We start from the raw sequence: 23765 nt of genomic DNA on the forward strand, positions 1-23765 counted from the left end.
CTGTGGGTTGGTGTAAATGCCAAGGGGCTGCCCAGGAGGAGAAATAAGCCTTGGGAAACCATTTTTCCTTCCTGGGTGTTTGCTCCCCTCGTGGCTCAGGACAGACAAAGGAAGACAGGAACAGGATAAAGAGGCAAGCAACAAGGAGAGCCAGCCCCAGTGCCCTTTCATTCTTTTCTGAGCTTTCTTCCTATTTCCACCCCCCCCGGCCGGTGGAGGACAGCCGAGTGTTTGCACCGGCTCTCGGCTCACGTGGGCTGCTGGGATCACATGGCCTGGGCATGTGCAGCCTGCTCCATTTCTACCACAACAACTCGCTCATAAACAGCCCGGCTGCTGCGGCGGTGGTGGCAGAGACATGTGCAAGTGAGGGGGTGGGGCACGTGGCCCTGCCCGAGCCAAGGGAAGGCGCTCGCTCAGCACTGCCTCTTCCCCTCCCCAAGGCTGGTGCAGCCTCGCCACAGGAAATTCCTAGTGCTCCGATGCTACTGCAAAACATGTTTTTGGGAAGTGATTTTCAGTAAGGATGGAATCAACAGACTATTTAAAAAGAGGTAGAATGGATCATCAGTCTGAGACCAATTTATGCTTGCCCTTGCCCTATCTTTCTTACTTTCATCTTCCCACCCTGCTTCCCTCCCTGTACCTGTTTTTTTTTTTTTTCCTTTTTTGGGGGTGGGGTGGGTGGGGAGGGAACAGGAGTCAAGTGCTCACAATTCTTAGCTGAGGTGAGGTGCTCTAAGACAGTGGTTCGCAAAATGTGTTTGCATCACCTGGAAACCTATTAGAAATGCAAATTCTCAGGCTTCAGACAAGGCGGATTGCATCTGAAACTCTAGGGGTAGAGCCCTGCAATCTGAGTTGTAACAAGCCCTCCAGGTGATTCTGGTGCAACCTGAAGTCTGAGAACTACAGCTTTAAGACTTCATTCCTTAGCAATCAGTCCTGTAGGGTAATCCAGCTCGGGATCTGGGGCACTGTCCACCTTTCCCCTTTGTGTTCCTTCATCTCAAAGGTTAGCCAGAGAGCGTTACTAGGTTCAGTTTGACTCAGCATAAAAAACATTTACTGAGTGCCACTGTGTGGAAGGATCCTGGAAATGAGGGCAAATGGCACTGGGAGAATGAGTAGCTGAGATTTCAAAATGAGGAAAAGGTACTGGGAGAAGAATGGGGAGAGAAGGCTAGGATTGTCATTGTTTATCCTTCTGCCGTCTTACCTACTTTTCTTCTTGTCCTGAAGCTCCATTAGAACAATTGTCTGTGGTTTAAATTGTTTTGAGGCTGGATGCAGAAATTGGTCCCTTGATTATTTTTGCTGGCCATTGGGACATTCCATGTGTAAATAACAGAATATGAGCACCACATATACATGTACAAACTCACACTCCTTGGTGTCTCAGAGAAAGGGGTAGGGAGAGCCAAGAAAAGGATAAGACCCCAGAGGATTGGAAGTACCCAGGGCAAAATGAGTTTTACAGAAGAGAAGCAGGAAAAGTCTTTCAATGGGGAAGGGTGGGACAACCCCTGTCCTATTCCAACTTCCTGAGACCCAGAAATGGTGGCCAGAGGAAGCAGAGGATCCTTAAAGCAAGTCGCAAAGTTTCCTGAGAGTGAAACCTGAGTCTGGAAGATGACTGGAGAATGGAGGGATGGACACCGAATCCAAAGGGTTCCCTTCCAAAGGCAAAAAAAGCAAGGGTGAGACATGGAGAAAGGAGGAACAGGGACGGAGCCATGCCCCAGCCCCTGTCCTCCGGCCTTCCGTGCCTCCTCTATCCCTATGCCTGAGGGAGCAGCCTTTCTAGAGGCTGTCTTTGGCAATGCCAAGTCTGACCAGTTGATTCCTGGCTGTTCTCTGATTCTTTTTTTTATTTTTTTTCCCAAGAATTTTCTTCCTTCTGATTCTCATAGAGTCCTTTCTCTTGCTTCTCTGCAAGGCTTCCTCTCTGTGCCTGAAAGGCGTTGGGCTCAAGTTATAGACAGCCCTGTAGGCTCAGCTGCAGTGACCTACATGGGCTCTCCCCGCTAGGCCTTGGGTGTGGGGGCTGAGGTTTCAAGATAGGAACTTGGGAATCTGGCACAGGCCTACAGATGATGATGTCAGGCAGACAAGCTGCAAAAGTGACACTGAGGGACCGAGAGGTAGGAGGTGCCACAGGAGTGAGCTCTCACTTCGTCATTTGAGGGCCTCTTGTGGTCAATATCAGAAGACTTTCCTCTCCCAAATGCAAAAACTTTCCTGAGCAGTGACCTTTTGGAGAGGAGCCAGAGGTCCCCTACAGGCCTGGCCTCTATTTATTAGATTTGGGCATGGTTTCTGCCTGCTCCCCATTCTTGTGGAACTCAACACAGTCTGCTGTGGCTGACTAGAAAGATTTTATTGGCCTTGATGTGGTCCAGAGAGTTCAGATTTCAGCTGATTTATTTCACGGAAACGGAGACTGACCAGAGGTCAGATATGCAGAAATCCGTTCCCAGGCTTTCCTGTATAGAGGCCCATGCACTTCTTTGAAACAAACTTATTGGTTCAGAAGGATCCAGTCTTGGGGGCTCAGAGCTCCCCCAGAGCTGAATTACCATTTACAAACCCCTTACCTCAGGAACCTGACAGCTGAACCCCCTCCTTCTGGCTACCGGGCCATCTGGAGCAGGGAAGGCAGGTTCTGAAGTGGGTGTTTTCCCTCTCTCCCACTATAAACTACAATGTTTTAGGATGTCCACCACCAACAGGTTGTGATGTTTTGTTCTGGCAAGGAAATCCTATTGTGTGGGGGTAGGGGGAGCTGGAGTTAGGCAGTGGTGACAGACTGATAGATGAGGCTTTTGCTTAGCAAAGAGAGAGAGAGGGAGAGGGAGGGTGAGCATGCAGGCCTTTTGGTTCTGGGTGGCTATGCTTTCCAAAGGGCTTCCCCTTGGCCAAGCCCCACCCCACAACCCAGAAAGTCCAAAGCTTGGCACCCAGCCAGGGTGAGAGCATTCCTTAGCACTCTGACAGGCTGGGGGTTGCTGGTGGTGTTCTCAACACAGCGATGGGGGAGAGGACGGAAACACTCAGGGGAGGAAATGACCATGGGGAAGGGGGCAAGGATTAGAAGTTCAGCGCTAGTTCCCTTTGTCATAAGGCCCTTTTAGAGAGAAGGGCTGAGGCTGGATGCCTTCCCAATGGCCATGTGAAAGAGCTGCAGCCTCAGAGCAGATAAACCCTGGGTCAACCTCTCTGCTTAGGTCATCCCAGATGTCCCAACTTGTCCTCCTCTGGAGACAGCACCTCTCTCTCTCTCTCCCTCTCCCTCCCTCCCTTTCTCTGGGGCTGTGGTTGAGCTCGGGAGCCCCTGAGTGGTTAAAAGCTAGAACTGCAGCTGGGCTGGGGGAGGAGCCCATTTGGTCTTCCTCTGGGCCTGCCCACCTACGCCCCTCCCTTTTCCTCATCCCCTCCCTTTTCCTCCCCCTAGGCCCAGGACTCTGGAAATAGTATGTGGTAATGGGAGCGCTGACAGATGCTGAGTTATAGGAGAACAAGTGTCCCAGCCACAGTCCTCAACATTCTAGCTTGATCGTTTTGGGGTTGTTTCCCTTGAAAGTAGGTGCCCCAAGATTCTTCTCATTCCCTCCTATACATTGCTCCTTAAGGTCCCCCTAGTAGCATGCTTCTTGGCTACACTGAGATCTCCCTCTTTGGGCCCCAAGCTCTTGGGCCATCTACTACTCTTGACCTCTATGACCTTGGAAGGACAAATGGCCCCATGTTAATTCTGCATGGCTCCTGATTTAAAATTTACCCATTCCCAACACACATTACTTAGATCTACCTCTCCTTCTCTGAGCATTCCCCAATGTACAACTCTTTTCCCCAGTCAGCCTCCAACCTCATACCCTCCATCACCCCTGTTCTCCACTCAACCTAGCAATGTCACATCTCATGTAGGGGAAAGGGTGAGATGGAAAATTGACAGCTCCTAGGTCAAAATTTTTCCTGAGGAAACCAGTGCCCCGTTTGGCTTCACATGACCTATTTTCTAGCTTTCTCCAGTCACTCCTTGTTTTGTGCACCAAGTGTTCCCACCGGACCAATTCTTGCTGTCCTGCCCACTTCCCCTTCCTCCGTATATGATCTCCTGGGGCTCTTCCCATCCAGGGCAAATGTTCCCTATATGCTGGGAGAGGGGGAGACATCGTTTAGGAAACACGCTGAGGAGTCTGAGCCCATAGAGAGAGAATTGCTTCCAGAGTTGTTGGGGAAGGGGAGCCAGGTGGAGGAGGTAAGAAGCAAAATACCCACTCTAGGAGAGAGGCCCAGTTCCCTCATCCAGTCCATAACTAGGGAAGTCTTGGCTCTTGCCTGGTATCAGAGGACCTCACAGAGCTCTGCCAACATCATGAGGTACTCTAGGGGAGATAAAGTTGGAGTAGGTAACCCACTTTTCTGCTAGGCATCCAAACTTTACCCAACCGTCACCCCCGAAGTAGTTTCCTTTGATGATATTCCTTCTCTTGAATTTGAATGTGTAATCCTTAAAGTTATCCAGGAGCTATGTGGATTTGAAATCATTTAAAAAAGCAGAGATAGCCACATTGCCCTATTGTACTCCAACCCTTGATCAACTTTCGTTCCGAATTCAGGTTGCCGCTCCACATTCACCCTGAAGGGGGCACTTTTGTTCAGTCCTTAGTTGATGCTTGCCAAAAGAGGGCCTCCAGGAAGGAAACATAACAATTGGTCACGTGTTGGGGTTGGCGGCCCTCGCGGGGGTTGCTGGGATAGGGAAGGGAGGTCCACGTGGAGTGGGCGGAGCTCGCTGAAAGTTTTGGCGGGGCTGGCAGAAAAGTATCCAAATTTGAGTTGTGATTTTATTGAAAAAATAGATAAAAGGTAGCAGGGAGGGTGTTCTCTGTCTTTGGAGAAGCCCCTGCAGAGAGAAGGGGAGCGGCACATGAGCATCTTGCTCGCGGAGGCCTGGAACACAGGGCCGGCTTTCTGCCAGAAAGAGCTCTGAGCCCCCGCCGGGCTTCGGAGCCGACGTCTCTGTGGCTCCATGCTGGCTTCCATCCCTCATCCTCCCCGAGAAGGAAAAGGTGGCCTCTCCATCCGTGGTCTCATTTCGGTGCCATGTGGGGCTGGGCTAATGCCAGCCATGCAACCCCAGTCTTTATTTACTTTTCCAAGAATTTCAGGAAGCGGCCCAGATGAATACTCCCTCCCTGGAAAGAAGCCAAAACAAGCCTCCTCTTTTTACTACCTAGTTCTGCCCACTCTTAGCAGGAAAACGGCTTCATACAATCATAAAGCTGGAAGGGACCTTAAAGATGATCTACTTCAGCTTTCTTTTTGTTCTGGGGAAACCAAAACCCAGACAGGTAAAAGGGCTTGCTGCCAGCTCTTCTCACCACACCACCGGCATTCCTTTAAAAAAATGTAGGTCACGAAATGAAATTCCGCCATTCAGTTCGCCTTAGCTAGGGGAATGGGGGAAGTATCAGCTATAACTCCATCCAGAGCCTTAGGCAGAGGGCAATTGTTTTTACCCCATTAGGGATGAAATAGAGAGTAGTTTAGGGACTTTGATTTATGGGTCCTAAACACGGTTTTCTAGGTTTCCTCCCAGCTAGCAGCTCCACCTTCTCCATCTTGGCCTTTACTCTTTGAGATCGCTCTTCCTTACATGCCTTAGTCCAGGGATCACTAGTTTAAAACTAACGAGTTGAAAGCAAGAATTCCTTTCTTAGAAGCACTTCTTTTCCCGGGTTTCAGTTATCTGATCGTTTATCCAGCTCACTCTATGAATTGAGATCTAGAAGGTGAGCCCTCCAAGTCAAAAATTCCAGCTTTAGCTTTGGGGGAGAAAAGCATGTTTACTTAGTCTAGAACAGTGAAATCCTAGTCTTGGGATTTCAGAGCTGTCAAGTTTCCAAGGGAAAAAAAAAAAAAAAAATGGGGGACTGATGTAGGATTGCCAGCTTTTTTACTTTGCCAAGTAAGGGCATTTAAAAACCACCACCACCAGTTCCTATTTACTATCTCCATCACTTCACGAAAGAAAAGACATTTTAACACATGCACAAAATAGGAAGCATATAATCTCAGAATGATGGTTCTGTCACCCTACAGTGACTTACATGTCTACTATTATATACTGCCTTGCATTTTTTTTTTGTTTGTTTTATTTTGTTTTTTCCATTTTATCACAGACCACCTTCAGTTTGGACTATTGGTCTCTACAACAGGGGTCGGGAAACTACAGTCCATGAGCCAAATCCAGACCAAAGCCTGTTTTGTATGCCCTGCAAGAGAAGAATGATTTTTACATGTTAAATAGTTGAAAAAATTAAATAATAGCATTTCATGATACATGAAAATTACGTGAAATTCAAACTTCAGTGTTCACAAATACATTTTTATTGGAACATAGCCACTCTCATTTATTTACTTTTTGTCTGTGGCTGCTTTTGTGCAATAATGGCAGAGTTGTAATGCGTCAGAGAACCTCTGTCTCTCAAAGCCTAAAATATGTACTGTCTAGCCCTTTAAGAGTAAATCTGTCAATCCCTGGTCTAGACTCCAGAGCAGTGGTTCTCAAACTTAGGGTGCATCAGAAATCACCTGGAGAGCTTGTTAAAAATACAGGGTGTTACCTAACACAAACTATGGACTATCGTTAAATGTAATATCTTAATGTTCTTCCATCAGTTGTAAAAAGGTACCATACTGAAGCTAAGTGTCAGTAACAGAGGGAATGGGGTTTTTCTTTTCGGAGCTATGAAAATGTTCTAAAATTGTTTGTGGCGATGTAAGCACAGCTCTGTGATTATACTGAGAGCCACTGATTTATACTCTGGATGTATTGTACGGTGTGACTAAAACTGTTTGAAAACAAACACAGACTGTTGAGCCTCCTACCCCAACCCCTGAGTTTCAGATTCTAGGGTGGGGCCTGAGAATTTGCATTTTTAAGAAGTTCCCAGGAGATTTGATGTTACTGGTCCAGATGACACTTGGTCTAGAAAGGAAGAAAACATATGCGATTTGCTCATGGAATTGACGTCTGTCCAGCTTTAGAAACCTTGACCAAAAAGTCCTCCTTTCCCCCATCCCTCACTTTTTATTGGTCCTGCCAATTAATATGATGTTACAACAATATTATCAAGCATTATGTGCCTGTTTGAATGTATTGTGTCCCCCAAATGCCATTATCTTTGTGGTCTTGTGTGGGGCAGACGTTTTTGGTGCTGGTTAGATTTGCTTGGAATGTGCCCCACTCAGCTGTGGGTAATGATCATTTTGATGAGATGTTCCCATGGAGGCGTGGCCCCACCCATTCAGGGTGGGCCTTGATCAGTGGAGCTATATAAATGAGCTGACTCAAAGAGAGGAAAAGGAGTGCAGCTGTGAGTGGCGTTTTGAGGAGGAGCAAGCTTGCTAGAGAGGAATGCCCTGGGAGAAAGCCGTTTTGAGGCCGGAGCTTTGGAGCAGACGCCAGCTGCCTTCCTAGCTAACAGAGGTTTTCCGGACGCCGTTGGCCATCCTCCGGTGAAGGTACCCGATTGCTGAGGTGTTACCTTGGACACTTTGTGGCCTTAAGACTGTAATTGTGTAGTGAAATAAACCCCCATTTTATAAAAGCCTATCCATCTCTGGTGTTTTGCATTCTGCAGCATTAGCAAACTAAGACACATTACCAGGTGCCACACAACACAATAAACATGGATTATCTCCTTTAATCCTCACAATAACCCTGAGGTGAGGTAACGTTATATAATGTTATAACTGTCATTTTACAGAAGAGGAAACTGAGGTGGAAAGGTTAAATAGCACACAGTCAACAAGTGGTGGAACTGTGACTGCTGCTTTCAGTCTCACACCAGCGCCTCTGCTCTCAACCATTGAGTCTTCTATCTTTCATTCCCATGATATCCCTGTATCACTAGCATTTTAGATTAACACTCATCATCTCACGGGTGGACTAATTGGCCTCCTGCCTTGGGTGCAGAAGTTAGCCTTCAAAAACAAACCAGATCATTCTGCTCTTTGCTGGAAATCTTTTAATAGTTCATCACAGCTTATGGGGTGAGTTATGTAGTTCTTAACTGGACCTTCAAAGACCTTCATTATTTGGCCCCAATCCAGTTTCCCTGTCTTAACCCCTACATTCCCCACTATCTATTCTACCTTGTAGCCAGCTTCTCCCATTTCCTCCAATGTATTTTTTATCCTATGCCTTTGCAATGTTCTCCCTCCACCTGAAATACCTTCTTATGATCTCAACCTTTAAGACCCACCTCTGTTGTCCCCTCCAGATAGTTCTATCTTTGCTGTGCTTCTAGGCAACTTTATTCTTCCTTTGGTTTCACTACTTTTTTTACACTATATTAGTGTTATATGGCTGCCCCCCTCACCAAGCTAAAGGTTAAGGATAGATGCTTTCTCTTAATATATCTAAGCAGCTCATTTACTCATTGAACACATATGAAGTGCCTATTTTTGCCAGGTACAGTTCCAGGTGCTGAGAATACAATAGTGAACAAAACAGACAAAAATCCTTGCCCCCATGAAGTTTAAATTCTAGTGGGGAGAGAGTGAATAAGGTAAATTACATTTAGATGGTAATTAGACTATGGAGAAAATGAAAGCAGGAAAGGGGGAGACGGAGTTTGGAGGGGGTTGTGAGTTTACATAGGATGGCCAGATAAGGTCTCACTGAGGTGACAGTAAAGAGCTGACAGAAGTGAGGGAGGAAGCCATGTAGATATCTGAAGGAAGTGATACAGGTGGAAGGACCCGAACAGACACGTGCTGGGTGTGTTTGAGGAGCAGCAAGGAGGCCGGTGTGGCAGGAGAGAGGTCAATGAGGAGGAGAGCAGTAGGGGCTGAAGTCAGAGAGCAGAGCCAGGAGGGCAGATCCTGTGGGCTATTATGATGACTTTGCTTTTATTTCAAGTGAGTTGGGAAGCCATGGGAGGTTTTGAGGAAAAAGAACATGATCTTACATCTTATCAGGACCACTATGGCTGACGTGTTGAAGTCAGACTTAGGTGGGGGAAGCAAAAGTTGAAACCAAGACCAGTTACAAGGTTACTGCAGTAACAGTGAGATATGATGGTGGCTTAGAACAAGTTGGAAGCTGTGGAGGTGTTGAGAAGGTGTAACATTCTGGGTATGTATTTCGAAGAGCAGCAGAGTCGGCTGACTGATGGGATATGAGGTGAGAGAAAGGAAGCCTGTCAGAGAAGCAGGATTTAGGTGGGGGGATTCAGAACTTTGATTTTGGATGCTTTTTCAGTCTGAAATGCATATCAGTCATCCTAGTGGATATGTCTACTAGGCAGTCAGATATATGATTTTGGAGTTAGGAGAATGAGTCTAGGAAGAAGATCTAAATTTGGAAGTTGTCAGTGTAGAGATGATACTCAAAGGCATGACACTGAAAAGAGATCACCATATTCTTCTATGTGCCACCATTCCCTCCCCCAATTCTTTGGTATCCCAAAGCTCTATACTTCCCTTGCAGATCTGAGGTCATACAGTCTGGTAGAACAGGACTGGGGCTTTCTTGGCTTAACATATTCACACTCACTTGTTTAAAATTTCCAGTCCTTCATGGTGCTTTGGGTCCAAAAGCCAGAGACAGTTTTAATTAGAGGTTTTCACTTTAAGCCAAAGAATGTTAGGCTTCTCTATCTCCATATGGATAAAAATATACACCTCAGACAAAAAAAGAAAAACAATCAATTAAAACTATTTAAAAGTTTTTCAACAAAGAATTCTGTAAGCAAGATGACTTGTTGGCTAAGGTACACACACACACACACACACACACACACACACAACTGAACAAGGAAAGATAAGTCACAACATAGAATACCCTAAAGCATTCCTACACCCAGTAAAGGTATAAAATCCCTTTGCCTTGACGCTTCATGAGCCTCCAGAAGATGCTAGGAGTGGCTTAAGAAGGCCGGGGAGGTGGCCGTTGGGAAAGAACTGTTGGTAGTTGGCAATACTTCATCCCAGGGAGACTGTGGTAACAACTCCTCCCTAGGCAGCAGACATCACGGATTTTCCTCCCTCTGGGAACCAGAGGTCCCTCGTTTCTGGTCAGAATTTCCTAAGAAACAAAGAACTTCATTCTCTCTCATAGCAGTGTGGGACTGCAGGGGACGGTAGGGGGTGGAAAGATTAGAATTCTACTCCCATGAAACACCCACAGGCTCAAAGAGGAGCCTGAATTCTGACTCCAGTCCAGGAGGCGTGCGGGGCTGCGGGGGCCGCGGCGCCCCTCCCGCATGGGTCCGGCCCGTTGCCAAGGTGCCGGGGGAAGGGGCGCCCCGCGAGGGCCGCGTACAGGGAGGGCTCAGTACACTCGCACCAAGGGAGTATTTGCCTTCTGAAGCCCTTTTCTTCCCTCCCGTTCTCCCTCTTAACTGCTTTTTCCTTCGCTTCTTTTTCCCGGGGAGCCTCCGCATCCTCCACCTACCCGCCGCCGCTCTCGCCCTATTTTCCCTCCTCCTGTGCCTCCCTCGGCAGCCCACCTGCGCCCCGCTCTTCTGCCGGCTCCTCGGTCCTCGTCCCCCATCTCCGGCCTCCCCTCGCCGACCCCGACGCCCCGGGCCCCAGCGGCCCTCTCCCCGCCCCCCTTGAGGCGGCGGCTGCGGCCCCTTTCACAATAGCGCGATCCACCGCCCTCCCTTCCACTCGGGGTTCGCTCCCGCCCGCTTCCCTCCCGGCGCATGCGCCCTCCGGTCGGCGGCGGCGGCGGCGGCGGTGGCGGCTACAAGCGGCTCCGTTTTTTTAAAGGGAAACGCTGAGGCGCTCGGGGTGACTGTGGGGGAGGGGAACCCCGGGCTGCGGAGACCCCCGGGGAGGCGACAGATCCCCCACTCCCGGAGTAGGAGGGCTTTGGACGGACTCTTCCCCCCCACCCCCTCCTGAGGAGGAGGGGGGGAAAATGGAGGCTCGGGGCGGCTGAGGCGAGCTCCGGGGCGGGGGGCCGGGGCGGGGAAGAGGGGGTGTGGGGTGGGGAGACGAGGCGGGCCCGGCCGGGCCAGGGGGGGCCGAAGCGAGCTCCGGGGATGAGCTCGGGGGCGGCTGGGTGCGAGCTCCTGCCTCTGAGGCGAAGGCGGCGGCGGAGGCGGCGGCGAGGTCCCCATGGGCCGGCGGCAGGCCTCAGCCGCGGCCTCCACTTCTCCGCACGCCGGCGGGATGGCGCCCGGTCCCCGGAGGAGTCGCGCTAGCGGAGGCCTGCTGCCGCGCTGCTGAGGCGAGCCCGCCAAACTCCCCTCCCCCTCCTCCGTCCTCGACCCCCCGCACCTCGCCCCTTCCCCACCCCCTCCTCCGCCTCCGTCCCCGCCGCTGCTCCGGACCACTATGACCATGAGATCCGCAGTGTTCAAGGCGGCCGCGGCCCCTGCCGGCGGCAACCCTGAGCAGCGACTGGACTACGAGCGGGCTGCGGCACTAGGCGGGCCTGAAGACGAGCCCGGGGCTGCCGAAGCCCACTTCCACCCCCGGCACCGTAAGCTCAAGGAGCCGGGGCCCCCGCTGGTCTCCCAGGGCGGGAGTCCCGCACCCTCCCCGGCCGGCTGTGGCGGTGGCGGCAAGGGCCGGGGCTTGTTACTCCCTGCCGGAGCGGCCCCCGGGCAGCAGGAAGAGAGCTGGGGCGGCTCGGTGCCCCTGCCCTGCCCGCCCCCGGCCACCAAACAAGCCGGCATTGGGGGGGAGCCAGCGGCAGCCGGAGCCGGCTGCAGCCCCCGGCCCAAGTATCAGGCGGTGCTGCCCATTCAGACGGGCTCTCTTGTGGCGGCGGCCAAAGAGCCTACGCCCTGGGCTGGGGACAAGGGTGGGGCGGCTCCCCCAGCTGCCACCGCCTCGGACCCGGCGGGACCCCCACCACTACCTCTGCCCGGGCCGCCACCCCTCGCGCCCACCGCCACTGCCGGGACCCTGGCGGCCAGCGAGGGCAGATGGAAGAGTATGAGGAAGAACCCTCTCGGGGGTGGCGGCGGCTCGGGAGCCTCCAGTCAGGCCGCCTGCCTCAAACAGATCCTTCTGCTGCAATTGGACCTCATCGAGCAGCAGCAGCAGCAGTTGCAGGCCAAGGAAAAGGAAATCGAGGAGCTGAAGTCAGAGCGAGACACGGTACGTGAGGGTTAATCTGCGTTCGGGTCGAGGTGTGAGTTGTGCGCATGCTCAGGGGAAGGGGGCCCTAGGAGGTTAAGGTACCCCTTCGGTGGGGGTAAAGGAGGTTGGCCACCCGCTAAGAGTATCTTAGGGGCTGGGCCCTTGGTCCTTGGGAACCAAGCTCTCAGACAGGCTAGGTTGGAGGGAAGGGTTAAAGGGCAAACGCCTTGTGGGGAGTGGGGGAGGGGAGGTTTCAGGTACCAAAGGGTTAATTTAAAATGACAGCCCCAGACTTGTGGGAAAGACGTTTAGAGTGGGAATGAGAAAGGTTAAAAATGAAAGGGTGGGGTGCATAGGTGGTGGTTTTATAGAAGGGGTTAAATTAAAGAGCTATTGCGTTAGAAATGTCTTGTAGAGGAGAAGGACACAGCAGCTGTTGTTCGAACCATTGCTGCAGCATCTTTAGATAGAAGGGTAGTAGGCCTTTTAATGGGTAGACGGGTAGAGTTGATTTATATGTGGAATCTTCCTAAAGGATATGAAGAGAATCACTGCCTTTGATTCCAAACAGTTTGTAATAGGAACCTGAGTTATAAAAACATAACCACACTGACCAGGTCTCTTGTATAAGCATGAGTCCTAGATTGGTGTTTGAAGCAGGAAGATTTTAAGGCATCAGGGGAAAATAAGCTTATTAAATGTATTAAATAAGCCCCCCTCGATCCCTATTTTAGAATCTTAAGATAGTAGAGAAATCATTTATTATTTCTTTGTACCATTGTATAGTTTATTTTTACTGCAACAGTAAGTAGTTAAGGATACCTCTGAGTTAAAACATATTCCTCTGGATATCAGGAAAGCCGGGGTGGTCTGGTAGTACTGTCTAGCTTGGTAACACCCTGCATACCTTACAGCTGCCTAAAAATAAACATGGTTTTTACAATTGTTGTGTTCAGGCTGCAGCGGTCAGTCTCAGTGTCTCCTCTCTCCCCAACCCCCCCTTCCCTTTCTCCCTCTCCCTCTCTCTCTCCCTCTCTCTCCCTCTCTCCCTCTCTCTCTCTCTCTCTCTCTCTCTCTCTCTCTCTCTCTCTCTCTGTCTCTGGCGTTGTGTGCGTCAAGGGCTGAGCAAGGGAGCAGCGGGAGCAGAAATGCGATTTCAAATGCATCGCATTGGGCAGGGTCTGTTTTATTGGAGAATGCAGTCTGCAAGGTGGAATGGAAGCTGGGGCAGGTTTCATTAAAATATCTTATGGTGTTGATTTGTGGAAGTTACTCAACATGGAGGTGGCACTGCTCAGCTACTGTACTGCAGTCTAGGGGTGTAATGGTACTGTAATTCCAACACATATCTTTGCCTTGGGGGTGGGGGGCTAGAAGAGAAGGACTGATGAAGGAGAAGAAATCAAGGACAGGACATGTCACCTACATATTGTGGTTAAGTTAATGTTAAGGCTGTGATCAGAGCAAGTATCAGGAGATGAAATGAGAGTTATGGCTGACGGGGGAGGGGGAGGCTCCCTGCTGATTGTGGAGGTTTCTGCTCAGTTCATGAGGTAATGGCCCCTTTGCAGGCTTTCCTAGGCAGGAAAGTGGGGTGAATTAAGGATAGAGTTTCAGTCTGAACTTGGCATTCACTGCTTCTGTTGTGTATTGCAGTCTTAGCATTGCTTAAGCTTGTTTCTCTTATTCCATTTGTTGTTTGGCCTCAGCTGAAATCTATGCAGCCAAATGGATGTAATGAAGGCAGCATTAATGTTACTGTCTAACCCAGGTAAAATTCTTATTATAGGATATATAAGTAGCATAGCTGGCACCTTTTCTCAAAACATTTTAATATGAAGTTTTCGATTATAATAGACCTCCATTTTCTGTTTGATTATGTAGTCCTCCCTTTAATTAGAATTAAAGGACTTTGATTTTAATCGATATTTGGATAAATGGGTATAATTTTTCTGTTATGTCAAATGCAAAGCTGTTTCATGACCCTTGAGATTTATGAGTAGGGGTTTCTGTTCTAATTATTCCAAATGGAGCATTCATTGTTTTAGGAGTGTGCCCCCACCCCCACATCTCTTTCAAATAACACTCTAGTCCCTAGTGGCACAGTGTGAGTTTTTAATTCCTTCTCGAGGTACTGTTTGGACCTTGCCTTTGTGCCTAGAGTTTTGGAGCAGAAGTGGAGAGGTTAGGATATCAAGAACCTTAGGTCCTCCTAAAAGGACATAAGATTAATTCTGGAAACTCTCAAACTGATCTGGAGTCACATGGTTAGCAGTAGCAGAGACCATACCATTGAAAGGCACACTGTGGCCCCTCCTGGTAGACAGGATCTTCTTTCAGAAAAATGAACTGCAGATTCACCTATACTCCCCACCCCCCATCTAGTTTAACTTCTAAAATTAAGCAGGGTAACTTGTCTTCTCTATTGTGTTTAGGAAAACTATTCAGATTGATGTCTGCCTATTAAAAATAAGATGAATTGATAGGTTCCAGAGAAATAGGCAGAAGACTATACTGATTCCTAAATGGGGCTAAGTACCTGTGTTTAACTTTTTTTCATATTAAGTCTGAATTTTGCCATTCTCTTCTAGCTCCTTGCTCGGATTGAACGTATGGAAAGGCGAATGCAGCTGGTAAAGAAGGATAACGAGAAAGAAAGGCACAAGCTGTTTCAGGGCTATGAAACTGAAGAGAGAGAGGAAACGGAGCTATCTGAGAAAGTTAAACTGGAGTGCCAGCCAGAGCTTTCTGAGACATCCCAGGCTCTGACTCCCAAGCCTTTCTCATGTGGGCGGAGTGGAAAGGGACACAAAAGGTGTGCTCATAACTTCATTACACTGGACAGGATGAGGACACTTGTTCCTAGTGTCTGAGACGGGGGGATTGGGACTTACGAATTAGTTTTATAGCACTGTGTCTTGAATTATGAGGGGTCTTCCATGCTGAGAAGCTATCTTGAAACATTCTTCCTCAGGCTATAAAAGACTGTTAGGAACATTTTGGTCACAGTAGTAATTACAGAACTCAGAGTACATCATAAAGAGAATGGGCAACAAATGATGACAGTTGAGTTTCTTAAAGAAAACTATAGCTGTTCACTTCAAGTTATGAAATGTTAAATTCCTTCATTGTGTTAGACACTGGTAGATATAAAAAAGTAAAAAGTAACTGGCCTTGGATTCAAGGAGAGTAGTCTAGCTGTAAGGATGAGCATACATTTTGAAAATTCAGAATTCAAATGCAATAAAATATGCAGATATACAATACTGATACAAACTAAGTTTTGTAGGATTTGGGGATATTAAAGATTTTAAGTTAAATAGTGAGAAAAAGCTTTACTGAGGAGATGGATCTTGAAAAAGAAATACAGAATTTAGGATGGTAAAGAGGAAAGGAGATGGCATTCTGGGATGGGGGCGGAGAGAGGAGAGAAAGAAAACCAGTAGATAGCAAGAAAAAAGAAGTAGAGACTGTAATTAACATGATATAGAGTGGGGGGAGAATAGAGACCAAACTCTGGTTGACAGGCATGAAAGAAATAGGTTACAGAGTAGTGGCACCTAATGTTAGCTAAAGGGCCTGAAATAAAATAGGAACCTCTTTAGATCTAATAGAGAATAAGGACACTAATAGAGGTTCTTAAGCATGAAAACTCATTTATTCAACAAGTATTTACTGAGGGCCTACTGCATATACTATTAAGCATGGGGCTTTCCCTGCTCATGACTGCTGAATGAGTACCAGATACATAGGTACCTGACTACTGGTCATTTTGGGGTGAGGGAATAAGCTAGTTCTCTTGCTCCAAAATGTAACCAAATCAAATTTTACTAAAAAATCAATGAATTTTAAAACTTTTTTCCCTATCCCAATAGGAAATCCCCATTCGGAAGTACAGAAAGAAAGACTCCTGTTAAAAAGCTGGCTCCTGAATTTTCAAAAGTCAAAACAAAAACTCCTAAGCACTCTCCCATTAAAGAGGAGCCCTGTGGTTCCTTATCTGAAACTGTTTGTAAACGTGAATTGAGGAGCCAAGAAACTCCAGAAAAGCCCCGGTCTTCAGTGGATACCCCACCAAGACTCTCCACTCCCCAGAAGGGATCTAGCACCCATCTCAAGGAGAAAGCCTTCTCAAATGAGATAGAAGATTTGCCGTACCTTTCCACCACAGAAATGTATTTGTGTCGTTGGCACCAGCCTCCCCCATCACCGTTACCATTACGGGAATCCTCTCCAAAGAAGGAGGAGACTGTAGCAAGTAAGGCATAGAGAACACTTGCTCTTATACCCTAGTGGTGGCGGTCAAGCTAACAAGTGTGAAAATGCCTTTGGCATTTTTAAAAAAATGCAATCAATAAAGCAGAGTTCTGTCAAGATTGAGTAAGTTAACAGCCAGAGACAGACACTGTGCAGGCATTGCAAATAGATGGAATTACATCAAAATGTGCTCAATGTATTTGCCTGCTTACAACACTGGGAGATGTGTTTGCCAGTAAGTTGCTCATCACAAGAGCACCAGACTTGGGGGTGTAATCTCCGGCAACTTGCATGCCCTCTGAAAGAAGGGTTTTCTGTGCTGTGAAATGCATAGAACTTATACTTTGCCATGCACGACTGTTCCTGCAATTGATATTGTGTGAAACCTGGGAGGGTGGTCTTTGGGGGTTCTCAGGGGCCAATGGTAATTTTTGGGTTGGGGAGCCAGTTTGGGGTGGGGAGTTTCACCTGGGCCTCCGCTCTTTAACTATATAAACATTTATCTGTATCTCTATGTCCCGGTCTGGGGGGGCAGGAGGAATCTGCCAAAGACCAACAGTCTTACTTTATCTTACTATACTTCACAAAGGTTCTAAAATGTGAAGAGTTTACTTGGATTGCAGTAGCCCATTGGTTGTTCATATATTTAAATAAAATGGTCTACAAACTATTTTTCAAACAATAAGGACTATCTTGGGATATCTGAGCTGCTTGGGGAGGGTGTGGGGTGTGGGACCTTGATCTTCATTCCCTTTTTTTCCTTTATGGCTTCCATGCAGAGGTGTTCCCTTATCTCCTACATCAACCAGTAACTGGAATATGCCTTCAATCATGTAATGTTAGTCTGTGACAGTCACTGGGTGCTCCTGGGTGATGGTGGGGGAAGCCTTTTTGGATAGCACTGCAGCCCTGGGTTTTTACCACTGTGTCTTGCCCTAGCCGGGATGGGGATGGGAATTCATTCCAATGAGAGGAGAGCGTTCTCTAGGCTTTGTTTGGCTGTTCTGAAAATGAAGTGGAGAAGACAGATTACTCTTCTTAGTTATCTAAAATTCACTAGGCCTCACACTTGAGTACATGAGATAGACCAGGATCCTGATCTAGGTTCAGGCGACTTTTGTTGATTCAGTCAGTTGAACAGGTTCATCTTTAAGTGTTAACGTTCTTGCTGCCATGGCAATGCTATGTAACAACTTAAGAGAAACCGTGAAGCAACTTCCTATCCGGGATTGGGAAATGCCTTGGTCTGGAGCTGTTCTGTGTGACTGGCTCTTTTTGAAAACCATATCGGCCCTAGTACAGAAAATTTCAAACACCTCTGAGATTGTGGGCATAACAGTACAGATGGAGTCTGTCTGGGCGGAATCCCAGCCCTTTGAGGAGACTAAGTTGTGAATAAACATGTAAATCCTTTTCCTGATAACCCCTATCTCAAGAGAAAGTCTCAATGCTTGTTCTAAGAAAGCCAAGTCTTTGTGCATGTTGTTCAGGCTGGACCAGCAAGGTAGTTTGTTTGGAGGGAGGAGGGAGCTGTTTAAGAAGACTATATATGTAAGTTTGAGAACACTGATCTTTTATTTGAAAAATAGGGTCAACTTTTACTCACCTGCCATGTTCTGAGTTTAAGGTTTGATATCCTTGGCCATCAACTGTTGCAGGGAAACCACCCTAAATAATGAAGAAAAGAAGTCGTCTCAGTGTAAAAAAAAAAGTGGTGGGCTTATTTTCTTTTCTTTTGTCTGTTGTTCCCTTTTCCCCTCCCCCAGAGAGAAATTCTCAAAAGAAAAACTCAAAAAACAAAATGGCTTCCTAGTGAAAACTTCAGTGATGCTCCTTTCCTCCATTTTGGGTGTGGGCTTTTTTTCTTTTTACACTGAGATGATTCTTCTTTCCTGCATTATTTAGGGTGTCTGATGCCATCAAGTGTTGCAGGAGAAACTTCAGTCTTGGCTGGTGAGTAGAATAGGAATTGTACTGGCTGGGTCTGGGGTGGGGGTTGGTGGGATGGTGGATGGTTGGGAGCTGCATTCCCCATCAGTTGGATGTGGGAGAGTAGGGTTCCTTGGTTTATGATTATGCTACTATAGACTTCAAAATGACAACAAATTTCAGTTGTTTTTCAGGAACTGCAATAGCATCCATTATATGAATTGTCAGGTATTGGCTTAGGGTTTTTTGTGATCCTGAGTTTGGCAAACTGCAATGGCATTTTAGGTTCTTTTATACCATAGCGAGGACACTGAATATGGCTTCAGGTGAGGCCATAGAATGGATTCCTACCACTTGGTAATTTTGTCTTATCTGGGGAGAAACCTCTTATCTTAATGAATAGTAGGAGGCTTGTGCAACCTTGGATTTAAGGGTGGTTCCACCCCTCCTCCCTTTCTTTTTCTTTTTTTTTTTTTTTTTTCCAGTTCCTTCTTGGAGGGACCACTCAGTAGAGCCTCTAAGGGACCCAAATCCTTCAGACCTTTTGGAGGTAAGTATCAAATAAGAGACCGAATAGAACATGGGGGTATCATTTGAATATGTCATGGTAAGTACATGGATGGATTAAGTAGAATTTTAAGCCAGAGGGGATCTTGAGAGATTTTCTAGTCTAACTCCTTCATTTTATAGATGAGAAAACTGAGATTCAAAATGGGGAAGTTGCTTATTCAAAAAAATATATCTAGGTAGTATTCAAAACAAAGGTAGATTTCATGCTAAGTAAAAAAGTTAGCACATACCACTCAGCAACAAAACTACACATTCCAAGCTGGTTTGACTTAAAAATTTGATGTTATTTAAACTCAGACTCTTAGGAAGTATAGAGGAGGAGGGTTTATGGCAGTCTCAAAGATTGTTTCAATTTGACGTGACTTACTTTGGAAAACTATGGAAATGGTTTTGAAATTTGGAGATTGTAAAAGGGGGGGAGTTGGGAGGTAGTATCTGTTTTGTTGATTCTGTCACCAGGAAATTCACTTGATGTCCATAGAATTCACAGACTCAGGTGGGGCTTGAAGGTGAAAGATTTTACATTCCTGGAAGCTGGAAACGAATTAGTGTATGTGTGTAACATAGTGATTAATAGCTTATTGGCTGCTGTTCTTTACACAGAACCTGGATGACAGTGTGTTTTCGAAGCGGCATGCAAAACTAGAGCTAGATGAGAAGAGAAGGAAAAGGTGAGACCAGAGATGTATGTCCTGGGAACCATTGAGCCCTGGGACCCTAACCTCTCTCTTCCACACTGTGGATAGTCCTCGACTCTTAACGCTCTCAGTTTACTGTCTTTCCAGTTGGTTGAGTGTCTTAGTTTGAAGTGATAGTTGTAGGTAAACATGCTTCTCCTCTTTTATTTTTTTCATGTATGCCCTTACTCAGTTCCACTCTCTGTAGAATGCCAATGTGTTATCTATACTGCTAGACCTAAACAGCTCTTCCCTAACTTGGCAGTCAGTTCTCTTTACCCCATCTAGAGGAGTCAGCAAGGATCTTCCTAGTGTCTGGACTGTGCAAATTGCTTTTATAGAGCAGGTTTTCAGTAATGTTGGCTTTGTTTGTTTTGTTTATCTGGTTTGTTTTTCCCAGATGGGATATTCAGAGGATCAGGGAACAAAGAATTTTACAGCGACTGCAGCTCAGAATGTATAAAAAGAAAGGAATTCAGGAATCTGAGCCTGAGGTTACCTCATTTTTCCCTGAGCCAGATGATGGTAAGTTCTGTCTTATCTAAAAAAGCAGGTTCTTCTAAGAAGGGTGCAAGGCTCAAGGGTACAACTTGCTCTGAGTGGATGAATTATATTTTGGAGCAGGTATAGTTGCTAGAAATTTCTCATTCCTGGCACTAACAAGATCCTATTTGACTTTCTTCCATAGTTGAAAGTTTGATGATTACTCCCTTCTTGCCTGTTGTAGCATTTGGACGACCATTACCAAAATTAACTCCACAGTAAGTATAAAGTCCCTCTCCCATCTCAGGTGGCCTGCATCTCCTTTTCAGACTTCATAAAAGCCTAGATAGAAGGTAGAACAGGTGGTTTAGGGCTCTCTTTGGTAGCAGCCATGTTTTTTTGACAGAAGTGAGGCAACCCTGCAAAGCTTTTCCAGTGATAAGATTCCCAGGCCAGGAATTAGGAGGATTGCTTTTTGAGTTAGAAATAGATTATTCAGTCACTTTGATGGTATATTGTTGCTCTTGCTTTGAGGCAGAAAGAGTCAAGACTAGGAATAAAGACAGGCAGAGTGACTTTTCTATGGAGCTACTATAGTTAGTGTCATGCCCACACTAAATCCCTTCTAGTCTTGCAAGTTGATTTCCTCAATCTTTTTTGCCAGAAATTTTGAGCTGCCCTGGTTGGATGAGCGTAGCCGATGCAGGTTGGAGATCCAGAAGAAGCAAACACCTCACCGGACGTGTAGGAAATAGCTGTGTTGGCAAGAACCCTCTGTCTTCAGATAGTTGTAGCATGCCATTCCCAGAGAATGGCAGAGACCTGTATATGTGACCTGTGTCCTCACATATGTTATCATTTGCTGATAATGCCCTTCCATACTCCCTTAATTTGGGTTTTATTTTCATCACTCTGATTTCACAAAAACTCTTTCATTGGGCTAATTGTGAATTATGGAGGGTGATTGTGGTTTTTTTTCCCTTTTTGAGGGAATGAGCTCTCAAGCTAAATCTATAGGATCTCAGATTTGGAAGCTCCAGGGTTCTGCTGCTACGCATTTGCCTGTGTTAAAGGGCTCTCTTCATTAGACTTGTGGAAGATGAAGCAATCCCTGCCTTTAGAACTGTGCCTGCAAGCACTTTTCTTGCCCTAGCATTCCCTTCCTTATAGTTTGGGCATAATGGTTTTTACCCTAAAACAAAAGAAAAACCAAAACACCTCACCATGAGCTTAAAGACCAGATGAGGAAAAACAAGTGAAGTGATGAAGGAAGTCATCCTCACAGAGTATAAAAGAGATTGGAGAGTTGGTGGATAAATATCTGAAAAGACAATTCTCTTAAAACTATTCTGTGTTATAGCCATGTGGGAAGGGATGTTTGGCTGTGATTTTTTTCTTAGTTAATGGGGTAACTGAATATCTTCCCCTCCCCTTCAAAAATAAGAGCTTTGGAAAAGAGGTTGGGGATGGTCAAATTATGCTCTAAACAAAAGCAGTTGGCATTTGGGGATAGTATGCCAGAACCTATGTAGGTGTCCTTGTGCCACATCACTTCTCAAGAATTCCTTAGTTGGGCTTTATCCTTTTAACTGAGCTCTTGGTGGTGGGGTAAAGATTTTTGAAGGGTGAGGGGTGTGGAAATATATGCTTCATTTGGCTAGGCAAATGTCTATGTCTTGAAACAAACAGATGTACCTAATGAGCTTCTCCATTCACTTTATAAAAATAGATTCATACTTGTACCATCTTGGTTCTTTTTTTTTTTTTTCTCCCTGTTTTGTTAAAAAAATTTCAGGACGGCACACTCCCAGGCCACTTTGGTCTCATTGTAAGATCCCTGTAACTATCTGGAAGGAAAATAGAGCCAAGACCTCTGGTCTTAAAAAATAGGAATTGCCTTTCTTTAGTCTTCAGGACTATTGCGTGAAAACAAGTAGGGGTCTAATCTCCTAGAAGGTAGGGGCTTTTATCCTTGAAGAGACTATGTCCCCAAATCATTAGCACTTTTAGAGGAGAAGCCAAGGTATATAGGGTGTGTGGCCAGCTCAACAGTGGAGCAGAAGAGAGAATGGGATACCATTGTGGGAAGAGAAGAAAAGTTCCTCAGGGGCCTCCCACTGCTAAAGCTTTTTGTGAGATGTTGATCTGTGCTCCCTGGGCTTGACTTTTAAAGGAATTATTCCGGCAGCACATGTAGTATTCTTGGATGATCTTGCTGCTCTTATTTCTCCTTTGTGTGTGTGTGTGGCTATGGGTTTTCATTTGTAACTCCATGTGCTTAGGAGAGTGGGCTCTCCACAAGGGAACCTGCTGTGAACTTCATTGGAGCAAGGATGTAGAGAGAAATAGGACTTATTCCACTAGGGGCTCTCATCTCACACCTTAAGAAGAGGAAGGAGATTTCTAGAAAAACTGGGCCAGATTTTCTTTGTTCTCTATCACTTTAATATGCCAAGCTGTTTAGCTTTCCTATTCTTACTTATGTTATGTTTGTTTATGATGCATCCAAAAAGAAAAAAGACTCATCAGTGTCTCTTTACTTTGTTCCTTGATCCCTCTCAGTTTCTTGATTTTCAGCATTTGTTGGATTCCTAATTTTGGATATGGGTTAGGTTTAACCTTTATTTGTGTCTTACCCAGGGGACTCCTCAGATTCTGAACTTGAGCTACTGAGAAGAATCCATGAGGTGCTATTTGGCCAGACTTAGTGGATTCTATTTCTTTGGTTCTCCTTCCCCTTGACAACCTCTTATTTTAGTGTCCACTCTTCTAGATCAATTCTCCTTTGATTCGGATATGATGAGGTTTGTTGAGAAGGAGGTTGGAGAATTAATTAGCAAAGTTCCAAGAGTGAAACTACAGTGTGTTAGAATGTGAGGGGAAAATTAGTCTTATTTTTCCCTACATGGGATACAACACTGTGAAATTCAATCTTCAACTGAAGGCCCTGCAATTCTCCTAAAACATAGTTCTTTGTTTTTCTTTCTTTAACAAGTTGAAGCTAGTGTTAATAAATTAAAAAGAGAAATTGCTTGTTTGTCCACTTCAGCTTTGTTTTATGCCCATTTCATATTGTTGTCTGTGTTGTAATTCATACTTTTGATACCATTTCTGATGTGTAAAATTGGTTGTCTTGTAAATATCTTATAAAGAGTTCAGTTGTAAATAAACTATTGTGGCTGTTAAGTTTTTGGAACTTCTGCTTCAATTTATTAGATTTTTGGGGAAGCATTAAACAAATCTGCTTGTATATCTAAGAAGATTGGAAAAGAAATCCATGTTCACAATAAATAGACACATGATTTTCCCTTTCATGTAAGGTACTCCCATTTGTTTATGAACACAATGTATGTTTCACCTTCTTGGCCCTGTGTTCCTCCTTACACATAACTGACAACTTTAAAACAAGAGATTGTAGGATACCTGATGCCTTGTATCTAAGTTAATAGAATTTCAGAGTTGGAAATAACAGAGGTCATCTAGCCTGACTCCTCCTGACACATGATTTTCACTTGACAACATTCTAGACAAATGAAGTCCAGCTTCTGCTTCAGCAACCTTATTTTTTCCTAGGCATTTTTTTTTTCCTAAATGTTAGAAAATTCTTCCTTGATAGGATCTAACTTCTTGTAACTTGAACCCATTGATTCTTGCTTTGCCTTCCAGAGTGACAAAAAAAGATCAATCCCTCCTTTTCCTCATAGTCCCACTAATAAAGATTGCTGTGACTAATAA

The 23765-nt window shown here is 46.0% G+C and overlaps 1 protein-coding gene and 1 long non-coding RNA gene across 3 annotated transcripts; one reads left to right on the top strand and one right to left on the bottom strand.

Annotated features, from left to right (window-relative positions):
• Positions 1-6057: 6057 nt before the first annotated feature.
• LOC119514489 lies at positions 6058-10665 on the bottom strand. Its single transcript, XR_005212831.1, has 3 exons — positions 10527-10665; positions 9572-10102; positions 6058-6281 (listed from the first exon to the last, which is right to left on the bottom strand). It is a non-coding gene; the product is annotated as an uncharacterized LOC119514489 (long non-coding RNA).
• A 365-nt stretch (positions 10666-11030) lies between these two features.
• On the top strand, positions 11031-23226 carry MSL1 (MSL complex subunit 1). 2 transcript variants are annotated; one of them, XM_037808458.1, is made up of 9 exons: positions 11031-12132; positions 14706-14929; positions 15990-16372; positions 18277-18324; positions 18786-18850; positions 19474-19541; positions 19948-20072; positions 20236-20308; positions 20695-23226. In XM_037808458.1, the coding sequence occupies exons 1-9, from the start codon at positions 11362-11364 to the stop codon at positions 20783-20785; spliced, it is 1848 nt and encodes a 615-aa protein (XP_037664386.1). In that variant the 5' UTR covers positions 11031-11361; the 3' UTR covers positions 20786-23226. The 2 variants fall into 2 exon arrangements, with proteins under 2 accessions (XP_037664386.1, XP_037664387.1); XM_037808459.1 differs by lacking the exon at positions 18277-18324.
• The last annotated feature ends 539 nt before the right edge of the window (positions 23227-23765 follow it).

This window comes from Choloepus didactylus, chromosome 18, assembly GCF_015220235.1.
Source record: "Choloepus didactylus isolate mChoDid1 chromosome 18, mChoDid1.pri, whole genome shotgun sequence".
Taxonomy (NCBI): domain Eukaryota; kingdom Metazoa; phylum Chordata; class Mammalia; order Pilosa; family Megalonychidae; genus Choloepus; species Choloepus didactylus.

What these genes read in the sequence shown, in the direction of transcription:
- MSL1 (XM_037808458.1), top strand. Translation starts at nt 11,362, where the DNA reads ATGACCATGAGATCCGCAGTGTTCAAGGCGGCCGCGGCCCCTGCCGGC. An exon ending in AGTGGAAAGGGACACAAAAG is followed by an intron (nt 14,930 to 15,989) that starts GTGTGCTCATAA and finishes CTATCCCAATAG; the next exon opens with GAAATCCCCATTCGGAAGTA. An exon ending in GATGAGAAGAGAAGGAAAAG is followed by an intron (nt 19,542 to 19,947) that starts GTGAGACCAGAG and finishes TGTTTTTCCCAG; the next exon opens with ATGGGATATTCAGAGGATCA.